General features: G+C 29.5%; 2 protein-coding genes across 3 annotated transcripts; both read left to right on the top strand.

The window, feature by feature from the left end:
• The first annotated feature begins 10,403 nt into the window (after window positions 1–10,403).
• Window positions 10,404–12,988, top strand: LOC109812588 (cation/calcium exchanger 4). Its single transcript, XM_020376580.3, has one exon. It carries the CDS (start codon window positions 10,723–10,725, stop codon window positions 12,670–12,672), a length of 1,950 nt encoding a protein of 649 aa, XP_020232169.1. The 5' UTR covers window positions 10,404–10,722; the 3' UTR covers window positions 12,673–12,988.
• Window positions 12,989–13,985: 997 nt separating this feature from the next.
• Window positions 13,986–17,367, top strand: LOC109812592 (uncharacterized). 2 transcript variants are annotated; one of them, XM_020376586.3, is made up of 5 exons: window positions 13,996–14,791; window positions 16,447–16,499; window positions 16,652–16,696; window positions 16,789–16,824; window positions 16,930–17,342. In XM_020376586.3, the coding sequence occupies exons 1-5, from the start codon at window positions 14,516–14,518 to the stop codon at window positions 17,093–17,095; spliced, it is 576 nt and encodes a 191-aa protein (XP_020232175.1). In that variant the 5' UTR covers window positions 13,996–14,515; the 3' UTR covers window positions 17,096–17,342. The 2 variants fall into 2 exon arrangements, with proteins under 2 accessions (XP_082930945.1, XP_020232175.1); XM_083074819.1 differs by lacking the exons at window positions 16,652–16,696; window positions 16,789–16,824 and having other exon boundaries at window positions 13,986–14,791; window positions 16,930–17,367.
• Window positions 17,368–23,306: the final 5,939 nt, after the last annotated feature.

Genomic DNA, 23,306 nt, shown 5'->3' with positions numbered 1-23,306 from the left:
ATATATTTAAACTATTCAATCTTACTATATATGAAATTGTTTATGAGTGTTAAAGAAAAAAGCACCAAGTTTTTGTCTCGCTACAAACAAAACAATTGCCAGAGAGAATTGCTGTTCTGTGATTCTGCATGATAGAACATTCTGGAACACAAGGACTGACGTGTCAGGTGGAACTTGGTTTGTTTCTATGATGATCAGCGGCAGCCCCCACTTAGCTCCAAATGACTTAATTTTCACTGAACATATCATTACTATTTGTGTGTCCTGAGCTAAACTTGGTCATGCAAAATAAAACTACACATCTCAAGTAGAAACCAGTCACCTCTAGCTGTTTGAAGGTTCCAACACATCTGGCACTTTGTAGAAACTTGGACTTGGACGTTATCTGAGTTTCATTCAACAACATAAAAAGTGTTAATTTTGCTAGAAAAAAATATACTTGTAGAGAAGCTTCATTCTAATAAACAAAAACAAGGTAAAGTGAAATTGTTGTCAGCATTTTTTCTTGTATCAAGAACCATACATTTTTAACTTTTCTAGTTTTGGAAAAAATGAGAAGCAAAATAATTAGTCAATCCACTCTCTTTATTTGTATAAATTACATATATCTCATATTAAAAAAAAATCTTATAAATCACTATGATGACATAACGTTCCTTTCAAATATTTAATAGAGTTGTAAACTCATAACTCGAATTCCAAGATTACAAATTAAGTTGGGACAATTTTATAGCAATCGATCTATGTACTCTAGTCTCTCCACTTTCACATGCAACTTGGTTGTCTTACGTTGCAGTGAGAGTTGACAAGTGAGACCAATGGTTGTGTTACTCTTGTCAATATTGGTGTACTTGGGAAATATTTGAGTGGATGTTATCGCCAGCTAGGATGATAGTTAATATAATATATAAAAAAATGACTGTCTTATTCTTTGAAAAGGGTTGGTAGTTTCTCCTCTTGCACAAAAATAACGCCTAAACCACCCCCAACAAGCGTCCAAACGCTCCCATCAATTGTGCACATTATTTTTTCCCTTCCTTTCCGGGAAAGTAGTTTATCTAATTCTTGAATAAGATAAAAGGGTCCTTCACATTGCTCTATGCACACTGATTAGCGATAATTAGCTCAAGAGATTAATTTAATGGGCTGATTAGAATTAAAAAATGGCCTCATGAAGCATTCATTTCTTTGTCATATGTCAGACTTGTTGTTCAAACCAAGTGGGCAATTATTAAGTTGCAAAATTAGGTCATCATAATAATGTTTCCCGTGATTGTAGGTTGTCAACGAATATGTTCTAACCAGAATTAGGCCTGCGGTTAAGCCGTAGAGTCTACAAGAAAATTTACCAGAAATTGCAGGTAGCCAATTTTGACTTTGTCTCTTGTAGGATTCTAGACAAGTCCTTAGATGAAAAACAAACCACTCTATTGACTTCAAATGAGACTTGAGACTACAGGATTAAGAAAACGATAATAACTTGTGAATTATATTTGTACTAACGTGTAATGTCACAATCTTAATTTAATTTCTTGTGTCTTCTACTTACACCAATCAATTTGGTAAAATATATAGAGATCCCTTTACTATTAACCGTGCACCATTAAGAAATTAACTTCAAAAGATTATGTGGTCTCATGACATGTCAATATTTTATATAAATACACTTCTAAAACCGTCTTCTTCTTCTTTTTTTTCTTTTCTTCTTTCTCCTTACAGAAGCAGCTAATGAAAACAGCATCCATAATCAGATGAAAAATTATTGTTTTGGTTTCTAATTTTATTTTAAATATTTCATCTCAAATTCATCGTTTGGATTTTATATATAACATGCTTTATCATAATTATATCTTAACAGCGTTGTTAATAATTCTCACGTGATAATATTGTTAAGTTTGTTTGTTTAGAGAAATATGGAATATGAATAAGAAAAGTTATACGATGAAAACAAAAAACTAACGATTTTTTTTTAAAATAAAATTGTTTTCAAAATAATAATCTCATAAAAATGGCAGGCTTGAAATCTGATATCATCCAACCAATAATGATAGTTGATACTTTCGGCCCAAAACATATGAAACCAGAGAGTAAGGATAAGGTTGGGAACTTGGGCTAAGCCTAATGTTTAATTTTTTGATTCTTCTTCTGGGCCAGGTTGGAGTTGACCCTGAACTAGTTTGAGACCGAGAAAAATTGAATTAGTCCTTTACATGGTGGTTATGTAGCTAGTTTATATATACTATTTTATCTTAAAATTTAAAATAATTCATCTTTAAAATAAATTCATTTATTGACATATATGTATTTTATTTTAAAATTTCAAAAAATTCATCTTTGAAATGAATATGTAAATAATTTTACACTTTTTATATGATTTATTATTATTATTATTATTCATTGATGAAATGCATATTAATTATATTGTAACATTTAACAATTTTTTTAAATGTTAATATTTAAAATATGTTTAATCAGTTGTTTTCTTTTAAATAGTTTTAATTTAGTTTTAGTTTATATTTATTTTCTATATAACAACTGTTAAAATTTAGATAAAAAAATTAATGCTCTACATAATTATATTTGTAAGCATGGATTAAAGTAATATATATATGTGTGTGTATGTGTGTACTTTACATACAACCTAATGTTTTGTAATTATAAAATTTTCCTAATAGTAAGACTAAATAATGATTCAACTTTAGAATGATTTTTAGCTTCCCTACAATTTATGAAAAAAAATAAATATTGTTTTGTTATTATTTCTAGTTAACATTAACATGACAGAAAACATATATTAGAATTAATAAATAATTATATTGAATTGTCTTTTACCTTTCAAGAATAAATTTCAATTCTTTATAGAATACATCATCCATAATTTTTTTAACTTTAAAAAACTACAAAAATAAATAATACAATGTCATGTATCAATATGTCATATTAGCATTTTATGTAATTTTTTATAGTATATGAAAAAAAAAATAACCACTACCTAAAAAATGGAGATATTTTGTTTTGCATAAAAATTGTAAATAGACAAATATTAGTTGATCTTGAATTTTCAAGTGTCCTAATATTATTAAAAAATATGAGTTAGAATTGATCTAAATGAGGAAATGTTATAACTATATTTTTATATAATTATAAGATATTTTTATGACTATATTATTAGATTACCTTTCTAATTTTTGAGACAACAAATCTTTCTTCACTATTTTCCAAAGTTGAGTTTTATTCACTATTACTATAGAACTTCATCCAATAGAATATACTTTTAAATGGTGAATTTGCAATAAATAAATTTAAAATTAAATAAATAAGTAATAACAAAATATGAAGATGTCACTTTTAAATTAAATTTAACCTTGTTGTCAATTTGGCAAATTATTGAAAGTGAATATTAGTTCAAATATTCCATAACTCTTTAAAGTCAAATATAAGTAATATTATGAAAATGTCATGATAATAAAGTTTCATAATAAAAAATAAAATATATATATATATATATATATATATATATATATTATTACTTACTTGTTTATCAAAATACATTTTCAAATTCTTTCTATTAATCTCTTTATATAATTGAAAAATCTCCTTGAATCTTAATTTGACGATAAAAAAAAGAAATAAATTAAAATTTGATTTTTGTATATCATCATCAAAAATTAAGCCAAATTCATAAATACTATAAATTAAAAGGGCTAACGCCTGATTTTGGATATAAAAAAATTCTTTGAATAAAATAATTTTTTGTAGTTTTTAACTAATTTATTGTAAAAATAATACACAAAAAAATCATTGTAAAAAAGGATTAAACTTGAGAAACACATAAATGAATGTAATTAATTTAATTGTAAAAAATATTAAATTAAAATTGATAGAAAGTGTTAAAATTAATACGTGATATATATTGACATCGAAAGAAAATTTTAAATCAAAAGCAACAACAATAATTAATACGTGATATATCTTCTATTTTGAAATAGTTTAATTAGTACATGTTGCACAATTAAAAGATTTTAAAATAAAGATTAAACATTCATAAAACAAATAAATGGTAGAAAACATGATGACAGTAACCACAAACAGAAGAACTTGATGATTCACAACAACCTGACAAATTGGTGATAGTGAGATTGATTGTGTGCCTATTACCGAAATAGAAAAAAATAAGAAAAAATGGAAGATGAAAGTAACCGTGCACTGAATTGACATCACCATGGTTTCTCAATAATAGCAAATAAGAACCAACTTAGAGTGAAAAATTAAATAAGAAAAAAATAAAAGAAAATATGGAGCAAGTAGCAATAAACTAAACCATATCTAAAAGAAGAAAGGTGAAAAAAATTTAAAAAAAGGATATGAAATAACCTATATGTAATAGACAGTATAAAAATCAAGAAACAATATCATGAGTATATAACAAAATTATCATTTAAAAGAAAATGTAAATGCTATCACCCTAATTAATTTCATTTAAAATCTTAGCAGACCAAAAATAAAAAGAAACACGAAGAAGTAGTAAGAAATCTAGAACAATAAAGTAATAAGAAATTTATCCAAGTTAAAAAAATACTAAAATCAGTGAAAGCAAAGACATGTATGGTAAAGAAATAAATATCCATAATATTTAATAAATGGTAGAAAACATGAATGACCTGTCAACAATGGTTCTTAACATGATATCTTAATAACAACACAATAAATAATCTCTTTATTTGAATTGTAATTGCAGTGGGTAAAAGAAAACCATGGTGTCATAATAATATCATATCGATGTTGGTAAAAGAGAGAAATGAAGATCCTACCAATAATTATTTCAATTGTAACTATTAAATATATTATACTTTTATTTTCTGTAACCGTAAAAACTGTTAATTGCAAATTAAATCAACAAATGTAGAGAAGTGATGACGGTCATCAAAGCCAATAAAAGAAAAAAATGTAGTAGAAAAAAATGAAGATGAGAGAGAAAGAGTATAAAAAAAATCAGTTTAAACTTTATCAAAGAGTATAAGATAACGATTTGTGGCATAGATAGGATCCTCGGTGATGGGTTTAACTCGGGGCTTGTGGATCAAATAATTGCACAAACAATGAATTTGGAAATTAAAATCAAAGAATGTGAATGAATGAATAGAAAGAAATAATGACAATACAGACCGTTAAGGATTCGGGTGGCGAGCGTGAACTTGCTCTCATGAATATGCGATTTTGAAAACACATTAGAATGTTTGCGGTTGTAAGAGAGATGGAAAGTGGGAGAGTAAAAATCATTTGTACAGTTATATATCATTTGCACAGTATGATGATTTCTAATTTTTTTGAATAAAGCAGTTACAAATTTAATGAAATTCCAAATTTGTACCGTTGAAGAAACAAAGTAAGTAAGAGAAGGTTGAGTTGGGGTAAAATGATTTTAAAAAGTGGAACCAAAATTGAAAACAGTAACGTGGTAAAAGTGGTGCATTTGTTATCTTAATTGTTGGTTTCACGTTTTGTTTCACCTCCTGACAAATATTCTTCCGGTTACCTTGAGAGATCAATATGAGCATAAAAACTAACCATCTACCATTGATAAAAAAAAACCACCATTGATAAAAACAAACCACCATTGATAAAAAAACCTCATGACATATATAGGAATAGTTCATAAATATAACAATTGGAAATCACAATTAAGTAAGAAAAACCACCATTAATAATAAAAATCACTATGAAAATTATAAAAAATTTTGTCAAAATCTAAAGTCATGCAAAATCTTAAGCAAAACCCATTAAATTTAAGATCAAATGGGACATATGAAGCCAAAAATGCAAAAATAAAAAAATCAGACACAAACACAACAAAAACAGAAAATGTCGACAGTACTTCAAATTCTAATTAAAATAACAACAGAAGATTGAGAGAAGAAAGAAAAGTAACTTTTATAGGGCCAAAAAGTGTTAATTTGGTTCCTCTGCGTATACAACTTCTTAATCTAATAATGTCCTTTTACGGGCTAGTGTTGAACTTCGATTCGTTATCATTGGTTCTGTTGTATTTTGGTGGGTACATGAAGAAAAAAACAAAAGAGATTGTGCAGTTAAAATGTGCGGTTACATTTTTAAAATGTGAGAGAAATGATTTCAACAAAAAAGAGATTCTAGCGAGAGGGGTGTAATTTTTTGAATATCACATTTTTATTTTCCATTTATGCCCAAAACAATCATACAATTAAGTAAAAGCGTATGCAATTAAAAAAGGATATAAATATCTTAAAAATAGTGGAAACCAAACCCATGTATTCTCTTTATCTATTGTTATATATATATATATATATATATATATATATATATATATATCATTTTATCAATGTAAAATATTTATCAACTTTGTTTTATTGATTAATCATAATTTTTTTTCATTCACAAAACTCGAATCTCATATCTTAATTAAATAGTCTAAATTAAATTTCACTTATACTTACAATTTTATTTCATTTGATTTAAAACTTTGATAAGGTGATTTAATTAGATTGAAATGTTATTCAATCAAGAACTTAATAATATATAAAATATAATCCAATCAACATATTTAGTTAATTAATTTTTATATTATTGTAACACTATTAATTTTATGATTATTTTATTAATTATAAGGTTTTTTTGTTTAAATGTTTGTCATTGTTGAGAAATTTGGGTTAGAGGACTTTGAGAATAAATTAGTCTTTGCACAACTAAAATAAAGATAAGTCGAGTCAGTTCGGAAAGGTATAAAAGTATTTTCTTAAGTTTTGAGCCTCATAACTCAAGTTTCAAAATTTTATAGAAATAGACTAGTGAGAAGTTCTTTGAACTTGAGCAAACCTCCTCCCTCTTCTTCTTTGTCTTATAAACATTTCCATTCATTCTTGAAGTTGATAGGAGTTGCTAAGTTGAAGGATCAAGTCTTGTGAAGTTAGGGTTGGATTTTGGAGATGCACGAGATCATTCTACTTTTCTTTTCCTCTTGCTGTTTTGGTGTTCCAAGAGGTAAGGGAAGCTTGTGTTTTTATGGATGGTGTGATGATTTGTGCTTATTCAACTTCATATAGTTGTTGAATTAATTATGAGTGAAGAGGAAATGATTATTTGTTGAGTCTTTGGTTATTGATGGTGTTTCATGAGGATTTAGTGATTCTTGCAAATCGATCTATGGTTGCATATTGTTTTTTGATGATGAAATCTTGTTGTACATGTTGTATAAATGTTGTTTGGTACAATGCATGTTGTTGGGATTTGCTGGATTTCAAATGGATTTAATGAAATCAGTTTCTACATTAGTGCAAAAACTAATATTGTGTCAGATCGATGTGCCTTCAAGACATCAGACGCGACTCCAAAGAGGGGTCCCTATCCTACTCACGCTAGGTGTAGGATTGGTAGTGTCAAACGTGAGGAGAGAGACTCGTCTTAGGTTGCAATCACACTAGGTGTGAATTGTGTGAGAACCTCTACACATAACCATGTTAGGCGTAGGTAGTTTAGCATTGGGCATAGGCGAGACAAGAAGTTCCCCACCTCAATGGTGTTGGACGTCCTGTGAATGGCGTTGAGCACGAGTTTCATGATGAAAGTTTTTTTTAAGTTGTTTTAATAGTTGAATGATGGAACTAAGTAGGTGAGATGGAGTGATGAACCTCCCTTGCTTTGTTCCTCACAAGATCTTGTCCTTGAAATGAAATTTCGGAGAAAGAAGAGAAGTAGAAGACCAGATTTTGCTTGAACCAAATCAAGATGGAAGCACTCTAGCCTAAGAGAGCAAAGGATTGCTCACGGATCCACCTAGAAGTTCTAGGAATTCCTAAGGCTAAGCAAGGTTCCGAGGGACTTTTAGGAGAGAACTGACTGAATGCAAATTTCAGATTTCTCAAGTATTCAAAAATGATTACATGAATGAAGGAAAAGACTTATATAGGCACGGATGGATGCATCTAAGTTTAATTTGGCAAGCATTTAGGGTTGATTTGAGTGTGCACATGTTCAGCCACTCATGGTGAAAAACATATGACTCAATATGCAACTTAAATGACTTCCAAATGAAACCTAGTTTTGCCTAATTAGCCTATTTAAGTAATCCTTCCATTTTCCTAGTCTAAAGGCCTAAATACAATGGCCAACCAAATACAAACATTAGGAAATAATAAATAAATAAAAACAAAATAAGCCTCATATTGGGTACCAAAAGTCCAAAGACCCATAAAGCCCAAAATCTAGGCCTATGAGACCTAAGGCCCAAAATCCTATTCTAAGAGGTCCAAAATGCAAGACCAAGAAATATGAAATCCTACACTACTTATGAACATAGTAAAAATGGTGATCATTGAAAAGCCCATGTGAAAAGTACCTCGGGCCCACCAAGCCCATTGAGCCCACCAAGCTCTGAAGCAGTCAAATCTTCTAGTAACCTCCTGGTCATGGCTCTAGTGGTTGGACCCTTGATCTATGTTCTTCTATTAGATGATGAATGAGTTGTATGATGATGACTCTATATGTTGGGAGTTGATACATTATGTGATGATATTCATGTTGTTAAGATGTAAGTTGATTAATGAATAAGTTGTGAGATGTTGTAGTTGAACGAGTTCTAATGTAACATACTGAGGCAGGTTAGCATCAATGAAGAATGACTTAAAATTCTCAAAATTAACTTTGAACCAACCAAATCAATGAAATGGGATGCTTCATGAATACACATAACGATGACAAATGGTGGGGATGCATCATGTATGTGATTTGGTTGTGTTAATTAAAACATTAATCAAGCATTATGATGGGTTAGTATCGTATTATAACTATTTTCTATTGATTGAAGTTTTATCAAAAAAACACAAAATTAAAATTATGAATGATACTCTTCAATGAGGAAGTACATCGTAAGTCTCAATAAAATTTAGTAAATGTTAATTTTTAAAAAAATTATAGAAAAATCTGTTGGCAATTATGTATCCTTTTATTTAAAATTACATATAATAGAGCCAATGTACAAATTGTGTCTATTTCTCTCTTGATAGATATCAAATAAATAGTGTTCTACGAAGAATATAAGAAAAAAAATAAATATAAAACTTGTATAAGATTCAACTAATCCATATTACACGAGAAGATTCTCTCATGTTTTGATAAATGGACATTTTCATATTTAAATTTCACAATTTTTATGTCAATGATGCTTAAATAAGAGGTGTCTTGTAAAAATTAATAAAATAAACATGAAATTTACACATCTCTTTCTTGTGACATTATTTTTTTACCTTAAAACATCGTCTATTAAAAATAAAATAAAATGTGTTGGTAGCATCTTTTATATAGTTTAACTAAATATAGAAGTCTTTTAATGACCAAAGCATGTTGAATTTATGTGTGGTTTATGTGATTAAAAAACATGTTATATACAATAATGATATTTGAAATTATATTATTATCATTTTGTTTTCCTTTTAATAAAGTCATTACTACATGTTATTCAAGTAGTAATTGAAATCGTTAAAATGAGACTTTATATGATTTATTAATCTCATTGTAAGATGTATAACTTAATTTTTATTCAATTATATATTAAAGTCCAATACCGAGATTCAACACGTGATTCATATAAAAAATAAATTATTAAAAATTATGATGTTTACATACATGTACATATAATTGAGTATCTCGCACAATTTTATCTTTTGCTTCTCATACTTCTTTAGTATGTATATTTCTCTAACTTATTTAATGAGTAAATGATTGTTTTAATCCTTAAAAAATATATAACATCATCATGTTAAACCCTAAAGTCAATTTTTTTAAAAATAAATCACGAAAAGTTATTTTACCAATCACATTAATATAAAATTAGAAGAAAAAAAAAATGTGACGAATAATAGTATCAAGACAAACAACTATTTTGATTTGTGAAAGTATAATGCACTAACACATTTATTTTTAAAATAAAAAAATCAAATAAATGCTCAATTTTATTTACTTATATTTGTAAACATAACCATTTTATTTTTGGTCTTCAAACATTTTATCATTAATTTTAAATTTTAAAGTAATGTAATTGTCATATTACACTTGCAATAACTTATTTGAAATTTTCTTTGTTATGCATTTTGGTGGTTTACTCAATAATGTTAACAAATGTTTAAGTACTAAAATGGTAGTAATTACTTTTATTTTATCTTTTCTCTATTTTTTTTTTCTTCCTCTCTCTCTCTTCTCCTTAAACAACATTGCAGGAGATGATTGTTTTGGTATGTCTTCCTATTTTATTTTGCCATATGTGATCATCAGAAATGACAAATTACATAATTATTATAACCAGAAGACTTAAATTTAAGAAGATAAAAAACCGCACACATTAAAAGTGCAATAAAATGAAGTGAAAAAGAAAAAGTGCAATAAAAATTATAAAATGATGATCTCCGTGTGTAAAAACCGATGAATCAAGGTTTCCCAATCATGCCAAATTGCTAAGGAACGCAGAAAACCCCAAGCCCGTACCTTTCTGAAACCTCACTCCTCTGCTTCTTCAATTCATCGGGTAAGCTCTATTATTCTTTAATTCCCACTCGAATGTGATTTTCCCCCTCAATTTCTGCTTCCAATTTTGCCTCAATCCCCGCTCTCGGGTTTCGTTTCCTTTTCAAGAAACCGAAACCCTAGACGATTTTCCCTGCCAGTGTTTGGGTAATTGAGACCCTAATATTGGAAATGAAAGCGCCAAATGCTTTGTTTGGTGCAAGACGCAGAAATTTTCACGGGCTTTTCAACGGATTGTGTGCCATGGTCGTGTTTTTCTTCTTTTACAATCGGGAAGACATCATTCGCAACCCTCTTCTTAGGCAATCATCGTTTTTTGTGAACCATGGTTCGCCCCAAAATTCGAATTTGAAAGATGCGCCTTCCGTGATTCACCGTCGAATGGTTGAAATCCGCCCCAACTCTTCAAATGTAGCTGGTGGCGAAGATTTAGGCGTGAGTAGTTCTGGATTATGTGCTGGGTTGGTCCACCATGATGGTTATGCTAGTTCCTGTGAATTCTTGAAGGTCAATCCACAATGTTCTTCTGATGGGTATCTTGATTACTTGAACTTTTTCTATTGTACATGTCAGAGTTTTAGAGTGTTTGGTTATCTAGTATTGGGTGTGTGGCTTGCTGCTTTGTTTTATCTCCTGGGGAACACTGCTGCAGACTATTTTTGCCCTTCTCTTGAGCAGCTCTCAAGGCTCTTGAAACTGCCTCCAACTGTGGCTGGGGTTGTGCTGCTTCCACTTGGGAATGGAGCACCTGATGTGTTTGCAAGTATAGCTTCCTTTGTGGGTGCTGAAAGTGGTGAAGTTGGTCTTAACAGTGTGTTGGGTGGTGCTCTTTTTGTTACCACTATTGTTGTTGGAGCTGTTTCGCTGTGTGTTGCGGAGAAGGGGATTGGAATCGATCGAAGATGCTTTATAAGGGATGTGACTTTCTTTCTAGTCACACTTGTTTCGCTGCTTTTGATTTTGGTTGTTGGTAAGGTGGGTGTTGGAGCGGCCATTGCTTTTGTGTCCATATATATTGTTTATGCATTTGTTGTTGCTGCCAATGAGTTATTGAGGAAACATGCACAGAGGTTGAAATTGGATGCTGTCACACCTTTGCTTCCTGTACAGGGAAGTGTGTTCTCTCTAGGTTCTGAAGAGGATACTTCTATCTATAGCTCTTTGCTTGAAGACACCGATAGTGATCCTCCCCACCTTCCTCCATCCTTGCCGCAGTGGATGTGGTCTTCAAATGTGGCTATATATTCAAACCAGGGAAGCGTCCATTATTTGGATGATGAGAGGCCCCCCTGGGGATGGAGTGATGGGTCCACGGAAAACAGCAAGATGTCGTTCTCCGTTTCCAAACTTTTTCTGCTGCTGGAGATTCCACTGGCAATTCCTAGGCGGTTAACAATTCCAATGGTCATTGAGGAACTATGGTCAAAGCCTTATGCTGTGGCCAGTGCTTCATTGGCTCCCATTCTCCTAGCCTTTCTGTGGAGCACCCAAGATAATGTGAGTAATCATGGTGTCATTCTTTCTTATTGTGCGGGTGTTGCTGTTGGATGCACATTAGGTATCCTTGCATATAGATTCACAGTGTCGGATCATCCACCGCCTCAGTTTTTGCTCCCTTGGGTTCTTGGAGGATTCATCATGAGCATAGTGTGGTTCTACATAATAGCAAATGAGCTTGTGGCTCTACTGGTAGCGTTTGGTATAATTTTCGGAGTTAATCCATCCATTTTGGGATTAACCGTACTAGCATGGGGAAATTCAATGGGAGATTTGATGTCAAATGTTGCATTGGCATTGGATGGAGAAGATGGAGTTCAGATTGCCTTATCTGGATGTTATGCGGGTCCTATGTTCAACACACTTGTTGGTTTGGGGATCTCGTTGCTGATTGGGGCATGGTCAAAGAAACCCTCTTTGTATGTGGTGCCTGAAGACAGGAGCTTATTTTACACCATGGGATTTCTGATCACAGGACTGTTATGGGCACTTCTTGTTTTACCTCGCAACAACATGCATCCCAACAGAATATTAGGAATGGGTCTCGTCACCCTGTATTTGATATTTCTTTCTTTCAGGGTGTGCACTTCTATGGGGCTTATAGCCTTAGCTGGTTTAAGTTGAGTTTATTGTAATGGATCTAAATCAAAACGAGCGTGTTTTCTACATCTCTTTGCGCCATGTGCTATATAATTTTTGTCGCGCAGACAGCTGATATATGGGACGAAAGAAATTCAGGAAAGGAAAAATTGGTCTCTGTATATAACAGGGATAAATTATGGCTTCAGCTGAAAATGCATTGTTGTATATCAAACATCATGTACTGATCAATCAAATTGACAATAGGTAGTCTCTTTACAGTTGAAAAATGAATACCCATGGATACAACTTACTGAACATAATTGAATAATGATGACTTTCCTTTCGTGGGAGTTTTGTATTTCAGCAGTCCAACAATCTATTGTGTTTGATGTCTTCTTATTACTATCTTACTTTCAAGATTTTTAATATTATGCAAAAGGTTACTAAACTTGACAATCACAAACATGAATTAGAGTGCCGGACAATTCTTAAACCCCCTTTGCCTTTGAAGCAGATTTTTTGTTTGTTTGTTTTAACAATGGGGAAACTAAATAATATTATCAAAAGTGTTGTATATTCTTGTACATCAAGATCTGCCAGAGTGATCAGACAAGCTACCTGGTTTGGAATCTCTTCTATCAGTACATTTCATAAAAATTGGAAGCTATACTTGACAAGGAAAAAATGTGTTTTCTGTCTTGATACTATCCGGCAAGCATGGTCGAAGTCTGAGTATTTTTATATCGTTGAATTTGTTCTTTAAATTTTTAAGTATACATGGGTTTTGTCCTTCTTAATTAAAAAAAAAATGAATTCTTTAAAATAAAAAAGGAACCAAGTTTACATATTTTAAATATACATTGGTTCTTATCTAGAATTACATTAACATTTCTTAAGAGTTGAAAAGATATAATATAAAACCAAACTAGTTTTATGTCGTGGAGGTTACCAACAACTGACTAAGCTTTTGGGACCATTGATTTTAAAATTTCAATTAATTTTTCTTAGTAGAAAATCTAAATACGTAAACATTTTTAAAATTGTATTTGTTTCAAAAGTCATTAAAATTAATGGAGAAGGTGAGGGATGCTTTTTGTAAGAAAAAATTCATTAAAAAAATCATGTGTAAGTCACATGAATATGTTAACTGATTTGACATTATTTATGGATTAGACGACAGTATAACATTTTTTAACTTAAATCTCATTGTAAATCTAAATAATAGAAAAGTATCGATGTAATCTTGAAAAACATAAAATATGATTGTAATTTATTTTTTTTATTTTATGTATCTTTATATTCATTATTCTGATATTTATTTAAGAAACTAACATCTTCTAACAAATATTTTTTTTATACACATTAGTTAGATATTAAATTCATGATCATAAGGAACAAAATTATATATTAACTATACCATCTTGTTGGTATGAAATATTTTAAATACTAAAACTTTCACTGAATTTTGTTAACGGTTAACTGTCTGAAATAAACAAATCCTTGTATTTTAATCTCTTAAAAGAAGATTCATAAGATTTTCTGTCCAACATTGAGTACACATTACACAAACTCCCTTGTGTTGTGATCCTTGGGTGCACGTTACATTGGGTCTGGCCAAAGTGGTATCCTGCGCAGGGCATGGAAGTTTGATTGGTCGAAAGGTCTTGTCTCTGAACAACCTCGATATTGCAGAGCATCTCTGCAAGTACACCGAAAATGACAGTTTTACCCTTTTAACATGAATAAAGTATTTGACCATCTGTCCCGCTATTGTTGGAATTTGCAAGGCCTCTTTTGGCAAAACAAATCTGAAAACTGAAAACTGAAAACTCTTTCATGTTCCTCGGTGACAGTCACGTGTGGCTAACCCATTTTTCAACCCACCATGCGTTGGACTGTGCAAGTGCAAGCTACCCCATTTTTCAAGTTTATAACTTGCACCATCTTCTCACGTTCTTCATTTTCATGCTCATGCTCTGTAACCCTGTTCATTGCGGTAGAAAAGAAACTGAAGATGGAGGAGGGTGGGGGTGGCTACAACTCTTCCATGGAGCAGTTAATGAGACCCAAGTCACCACCGCCAGGCCCTGTGGATTTTCATGCCAACCGCAACCAAATGGTTAAGATTCAGGTTTTGGAGAGAGAGATTGCTTTACTTCAGGTATCCTTCAATTATTCTTCCTATCTTTTCCTACCATTTCTTTTTCATTCTATTCAAATTATTTTAATTTTTTAATAATGTTTATTTATTTGCTTTGTAAATACATATTTTTCTATGACGTTATTATTCTCGTAATTGTTTTTAAATCACTCACTTCCTTATCATAAATCACCAATTATTTTGTAACTTTTTCTATTATTTTTATTTTTATTTTTATTTTTATTTTTTTGAGAAAGTGTGAAGGCAAACCATGAAGAGTTGTGAAGGAAGTAAGATTGGTTTAAGCAAAGTACTTTTTTATTTTTAAAAATATATATCGGGAGTGCCTATTTTACGTTTTTTTAATAAAAAAAAATTAGTGCAAACTTTTATTTTATAGCTTATATAAGAGAAACTCTAATTCTTATTCTAATAGATGATAAAAAAAAAATCACCAGCTATGTGACTAAACATGGAATTTCATGTAAGATAAAACTACTCAGATATTTGTGTCGTTTTTCTTACTCGTAGAAATTATATGATTCGTGTAAGATAAAACTACACAAACTCACTCCACCTGTTTTTGATCGTGAAACGAGAAGTTTTTCAACCGAATCTGTGTAATTAATTTGGTGGATTCCAAGGATTTCTATCGCAAATTACTATTCTCTAACGACCAATATGTAGTATAAGCAAAAAAAAAATATTGTTGCAATATGTTAAAAAAGTTAATTAAATATACTTATTTTTTACATAAAATATACACTATTTAATAAAATATATTTAATCACACTTATAGTAGATAATATTTCCAATTATTATCTTATATTTTGGGTTTAAAAACGTTAAATAATATTGACTTAATTTAAATTTATTTATATTTTAGTCTAAAATATTTAAATATTTTTTTTCTTATATATATAGATTTAGAAGTACTATCAAATAGTATATTATAATGTCCCTTTAATTTAATGTGTCACATTAATGAGAATTATTTATTTATCTATTTTGTTTTACAAAATTTATGCTAATCACGTGTGTGCCTCGGATTTGACAACTGTTAAGTTATTACTGTCAATAAATCCAAGATTTTATTGTCACATGGCTCTTCGAGATTTAGAGAAACTGAAACAACAGCTGGTTTTCCTTTTTTTTTTTTTTTTTTTTTTAATTTTTAAAAATAGTTATAAGTTCATTACTTAGTAGAAACTAGAAAACTTGTAATTAAAGTTTTAAAGAACAGCTGATGACTTGTTTTCTGTGAAGGAATAACGTTTGATTTAACTAGAGTCATAGTGATTACTCATGAGATGTTCACTATGTCATATATCCTCATCAAATACTTTAATTCGCACACCATGTATGTTTGCTTCCGGAGGACACAATAATGTGGCACTTTTGGTTGATATTCTTAATAAAAATATGTGGAGAAAATTGCAAGATTAATCTTTTGAGCTTCTACTTTTGTTTACAAGTGGTAAGTTTAAATGTTTTTAGTTATATATATATATAATTAAGTGATTAAAGAAACTATTTTAAGAATTTTAAAAAATAAAAAAAAAAATTGAAAAACGTAAAACAAATATATCCATTATTTATAAGGAATATAAGCATATTTTGTTCTAAATAATTTTTTGATTAGAAGGTTTTACCTATTTCATGAATATTGGTCGTAGGAGGAATTAAAATCACTGGAAAGCCTTCACCCTGCTTCTAGATGCTGCAAAGAGTAAGCCTCCTTTCTTTCCTAATTACTCCTGTGTATAGTGTAATTATATCCTAATACTATCACTATGGTTTTTGTTGAAATATAAAATACAAATTATATTGGTATTGGAGTAAAGTATTTTATATTCTAATTGGAAGTATTTTTGTTATCAGGCTTTATGCCTTTGTAGGCTCTGTTTCAGATCCCTTCACACCCAAGTATGAACCTCCAGCATTTCTTTTAATCTATAGATTATTAATTAATTTTTGTTGCAAATATCAAATAAAAATAATCATTTAATTTGATACAGACGAAAGCAGACGATCTCTAAATCCCATCACTTCAGGTAGTATAATATTTGGTTTCTTTAATCTCTTTCATTTTGATATATATATATGTTTCATCGTTCATAATTGAATAAAGTTATAACGAGGATGCATGTTTCTCTCAGTCTTGGATGGGCTTGCTGTTGCAGCTGTTGGGTGGTGCATAAGAAAATGGGAAAAGGTTGTTGTTGTTCTTGTTGTACATGTTCTTCATCAAACAACAAGTGTTGTGGTTGTGGAAGCACCTGCTTCAAGAGTGCATCTAGATGTGCCCAAAATTGTTGTTGCTAAACACTGATTTAATTATATTTCATGCAAATGTGATGATGATTGATGTGGACCTGTGTGAACAACTGCATGTTGTGGAACATGTTCATCAATAAGTAAATTAAGTACTCATGAGCTCAACTAAGAAATTAACGTAGTTTTAAGGGAATGATGGCAACATATATCCAACATCATTTTACTTCTCAATAAATGGTTTTGCGTTGCATTTCATGAAAAGTAGAACGAATGTTTTACCTTTGACAATCCAAACCGTGATGAAAAAATAGTATTAAACTTGTGCGCACGAGTATAAAAGGTTTCTCGATCAACTTGGTTTCTAATGATTAACACTCACATTATTTATTTAATGTTGCAATGTTGAATATTTTTAGAAAGGAAAATGCTAAATTTTACCATGGGTGTACGAAAATTTACAAATCATTTTGATTGACTAACTTTTTATTTAATTGTTACTTGATTTCTGATAAATGCAATTAATTATTTGCTACTCTATTAAAATAATTGCATGTGTATTTTTTTTTATAATTCATGACAATTATTTTTGTGCAAAATAGCAACTCTGCTTTACAAAATCACTGTAAAAGGAAATTAAAAATGTCAACATTTACCCTAGTTTGGGGGTTTATTTGAGTGGTAATAAGAGGAGAAAGGTAATAATGAAACAAGAAGAAAAAAAATAAAGATAGAAACAAAATGAGACAAAATTGGTATAAAAAGTAAATAAGTTTATGTTTATAACAAGTAATTACAACTCTCATAATATTTCATACAAGAGGCTTCTTTATCTTGGCGTTCTGATTGACATTTTTATAACATGTATTTTTATTTATCATTTCAAATATTCAAGATAAACTTAGTTCTTTATTTATTATACCTTTATTGTCACTTTTAAAGTATTAAATTATTATTTATAGGATTTTTAAATAATTTAATACTTAAAAGACTAAAAGTGCAAATAAACGTCGTTATATTTATGAGTTTTACTTTAAAAATATTTTAAAAGTGAAGAAGTAAAATAAATAAATTTGTACTTGATCATTTTAGTAACATAATGAAACAATACTTTCTTAAACATGCTTTCCTTAAAAAAATTAAATACTAATGAGTGATGAGCGTCCTTAAGCTATTAATTATGAGCATAAAAGAATAAATATTTGATAAAAAAAAAGTTTAATATGTGAATTCATTAATTTTTATATATGTGAATTTAAGGTTTTCACTGTCATTTAATTATAGAATATCATATGATAAAATTACTAACTTTTGTATTAGTTACATATAAAATTATCTCTAATTAAATTTCAGCGTAAAATTTTCACATGGATTCAAGTTACTGTAAACTTTTACCTTTTCTGTTGTTTTTATCATTTGGATCTTATTACCAATTCGGATCAATTAAAATATTTGGTGGATTTTTTTTTTTTTTTTTTTTTTTTAATTTCTCGATTTTGGAAGTATGTGAAATGGTTTCTTTCTATCTTATTTTGTTACTCTAAATACTTGATGTGAGAACAATGGCTGGCTATATTTTCTATTTACACTATATTATTACCAACGGAAAAAGTTACTTTGTGCTTCACTTATTAAAAAATAAAAAATAAAAAATTATATTTTTTTTAATAAGAGTGAGTGGTTTAAAATTTATAAAAAAAAAATGTCTATTACTTTTATAATAGTTATAAAAAATTATATAAAAAAAATATAGTGCGGAGTAGTTATTTGAAAGGAGTGGATATAATTTATAATTAATCAAAGAGTAATTTAACGATAAAATTAAAAATAAAATGTGTACGTAAAAAAATCTATAATAGTTATAAATTAATTTAGGACTTTAGTTTAAGTAGTAAAATATTTGAGCACGCATTGCGCGTGTGCCTAAAAGGTGATATTTTTATATGCATTTTCTTACAGCATATTTCTATATTTCTTAACAACTTCGGATCGTGCATGATATTTTAAAAAATCATGTCACTTAAATCTGCAAGATCTGATGTCACATTTTAATATATTCACATAAAAAAATCGTGTTAAAGAAAGTGATTAAACATCCTTTATTCTAAAACGCCGGTCCACAGGCCCTTATTATATTACTTAAATATAAAATATTAAACACAAATCATTTTACATACATATAGTTAAAGAGTAATAAAATAAATTTAGTTCATTTTTTTTAGTAAAAATGATTCTATAAAATTAGTGTAGTACTTATAATTATAACTACATATCTAAGTTAAAAGTTAAATTATTTTTTTACACAGGAAAATAAAAGTCAAAGAAAAAAATAAACAAAACTAAGTAATGAAAAAAATTTCCTTATACTTTAGACGGATGCAGAGACACTCCATCTTTGGAAACTTAACCAAAATTCACACTTAGAAAGATTAGCATACAATTGTTTATCTTTCAGGATTTGAAGAACAGTTTGAAGGTGTTCTTCATGTTCCTCATGAGTTCGAGAATATATGAGGATATTATCTATAAAGACCACCACGAAATGGTCTAAATACAGAAAAAAAATCTTATTCATATAATCCATGAATACTGTAGGTGCATTGGTTACACCAAAAGGCATCACTTGATATTCATAATGACCATACCTTATCCTAAATGCAATTTTTTTGTATGTCTTCTGCCTTCACTTTAATTTGATGGTATCCTGATCTTAAATCTATCTTAGAAAACACAGTGGCTCCTCTCAGTTGATCCATCAAATTTATCCTAAGAAGAGGGTATTTATTCTTTATGGTAAACTTATTTAATTGTCGATAGTCTACACATAGTCTAAAGCTTCCATCTTTCTTTTTAACTAACAAAACAGGAGCTCCCCAAGATGATGCACTAGGACGTATGAATTATTTTTCAAGCAATTCTTCTAATTGTTTCTTCAACTCAGCCAATTCAGAAGGTGACATCCTATAAGGTGACATTGAAATTGGTCCAGTTCCAGGCATTAAATCAATTGAAAGTTTAATTTTTCTGTCAGGTGGCAAACTAGGAATATCATTAGGAAAAACTTCAGGAAAATTTTGAACAACATCAATGTATTTCAGATCAACTTCCTCTTTAGCTTCCATAGAAGATAAGATTAAATACCCTTGAACTTTACCCCATGAAAACTTGCTTATTGGTTTGGATAATGAAATCGATAGGTCCTTAGAATTAGAAAACATTACAGATTTTTCTGCACAATTGAGAAGAACATGATTAGAAGATAACCAGTCCATACCTAAAATCACATCTAATTGTGATAAAGGAAGGTAGATCAAATTTACAAGAAATTATCTATAACCAATAAAAATAGAACAATCTAAACAAAACTTTATTGACAATTACAGATTTGTTTCTAGGGTTTGAAACAATTAGATTAGACTCTAAAGAAGAAACTGACAATTGAAGGTGTTGAACACAATCATTGGAGATAAAAGAATGAGTTGCGCCTGAATCATACAGTACATTTAAAGTTTTTCCTTTAATGAAACATTTACCTTGTATTAGATCATTGTTTTGAGCAGCTTCAGTTTCAGTCATGGTATAAACTCTCCCACTGGTAGGAGGTCTTGGTTTGGGTCTAGAAGTATTTGTGTGTGCCTTTGGTTGTCCACACTCAGAAAACACATGACCAGACTTTCCACACTTGAAGCAAACAGGTCCTTTGAGATGACAGTCCTTAGCATAATAGCCCTGTCCACACTTAAGACACTTAACTTGATTATTCATGGGTATACTGGAATTTCCTGCAGATTGAGAAGATTGGAGTTTTCATTGAGGTTGATCATAAGGTTTTCCTTTATTATTCCTTTTCTTGTTAAATTGAGGACCAAAAGATTTTGGTCCGTTATCTTTATTGTGATCAAAACCTTCCAGAAAAAGACACTTGTGTATTAATGTAGAAAAATCAGAAATTTCTAATATCTCTACTGCCTTTCTTAATTCTGGTCTAAGTCCATCCTCAAATTTAATACACTTCATCCTCTCATCAGGGTGATAAAAGAAAGAAGAATACTTTCCCAATTCCTCAAACTTAGAAGCATAGTCTCCCACTATCATGTTCCCTTGTTTTAATTGCATAAATTCTATATTTTTAGCCCTCCTAACATCATTAGGAAAATATTTTTCAAAAAATTTAGTTCTAAACACTTCCCATGTAATAATTATTCCTCCTCCTTCTAATAACCTTCTAGTACTATCCCACCAATATTCCGCTTCTCTTACTAACATAAACACTGCATAGTTTACTTTTTGGTTATCAGGACAGTTCATGGCTCGGAATATCTTTTCTATTTCTTTAATCCATAATTCATCTTTTTCAGGACTATACCCTCTGTCAAAACGGGAAGGTTTATTTCTCCAAAATTCAACCAACCTTGTAACTCCCCCATTCCTTCCGGTCGTTAATTTCTTAATAAGGCTGCAGTCATGTCTTTAATAGCTTTCACAACCTCTGTCAGTTCTGTGTTTCTTCTTCCTGCCATCTAAATTTTTTATAGATTAGTTTATCATACTAGAAACATGGTTAGCACATTTTCCCAAGTTACACATAGAACGTTGCTCTAATACCATTAAATTGTAACGTCTAATTCTATAAATATAAACCCCAATATTATACATTTTTATACATATAAATAAATATATATTTATATTTATAGATTAAGTACACAGGTAAATTATTAATAATATTAAGCTTGATAACAACTATAAACTTATATTCACATTAAAATATTTGTAATAACATACGTAACTATAAACTTCTTACATTTTACATTATTATTTCAATATTTACATTACATATTGTTCTAATAATATTTAGAGTACATGCCTTACATACCATTTTTTTTCTACTACTACTATGATAGTATTTACATTGGTGGTGGAAATAAGTTTACAATAGGATTGCATGATTTGTTGGTGGTAATTAAAAAGAAAGTCACTATAATGGGTCCATCTATAATAGTGGGATTTTCTTGATTGGGAAAAAAAAGAACGAAGACAGTCCTATGCCTTGAAACGTGACTGAGTTGGAGACAACCTCTACACTCCAATTACCCCCGGGAAAAATTGCAGTGATAACTACTGTAAAAGGACCTGGAATGGCCGTTAGATCCATCTACTTTGTGATATATTTAATTTTACATAGAGAAAAATTAAGGAGTGAGAATAATTATCAAATAAATACAAATAATTAAATAAAAGTACAGAATTATCTATAATCAACGGTAAATACATAATTATATATATATATATATATATATATTAAATTTTCATTATTATAAAAAAATTGAATTATTTTAGTAGTTGTCAGGATAAATGAGCATAATAATATCAACCAAAAAAGGATATTTTCCTTAAGTACTTACTCATTTAAATCCCCAATATTAAACCTTCAACTACAATTTAATTCAAACTTTCATCCTTATGGCAATAAGATAATTTTTTTTATCTTTATAAATGCATGAAGAAATAACAACAAGACAAGTTAAAGATATTTTAACAAAACTATATTATAGTTAATCATAAAAATAATTACGCTAAATAAATTTGAATATTTATCATTAAAATAATGTTTACGTGAATGAAATATATTAAGAGTACTAATCAAGTAAATGACAATAATAATCATTATAAAATAACTAAACAACATAAACTATGAACACCTTATTAATTATTATGAGTAAAAATTATCATAAATTAAGTAAATAAGTGAGGTTAGGGATACTTCACTAAGTAAATACACATAGAATATAATATAAATAAATAAATATAATAGTATGTAAAATTTTAAAAAGATAAAGTTCTCTTCCCTCTTACTTTAATAAAAGACTAATATTTCTTTTTGGGATAGCCCTAACTGTTTACCACAAAAAAAAATTTCTCTCTTCTTTCTCTCGATCTCCTTCTACGTTCACTCTCCTCTTCTTCTCACTATTTTCTCTACGTGAATCTGTTGCTTTCTCCCTTCACTATTCTTCAATTCCATATCACCTATTTATAGCAAAGTATGCATTGATTACTTAATTTCCATTTAATGGAAAATTAGTCCCGTTTGGTTTGGTTATTAAGCCTCCTTACTATATAGTTTCTTGTAGATAACCCATATCAATGCATTAGATAAGGTATAGTACCTTGCAGCAGAGATTTTTATACTGCAGCATTATCCACGTTTTTTTTATCACTAAAAAGAATTTTGAAAAAAATTTATAATATATATATATATATA

The sequence above is a fragment of the Cajanus cajan genome, chromosome 5, assembly GCF_000230855.2.
Source record: "Cajanus cajan strain Asha chromosome 5, NIPB_CcT2T_4, whole genome shotgun sequence".
NCBI classification, from domain to species: Eukaryota; Viridiplantae; Streptophyta; class Magnoliopsida; order Fabales; family Fabaceae; genus Cajanus; species Cajanus cajan.
Note: the sequence above shows the minus strand (reverse complement) of the source record. Positions and strands in the feature narration are given on the sequence as shown.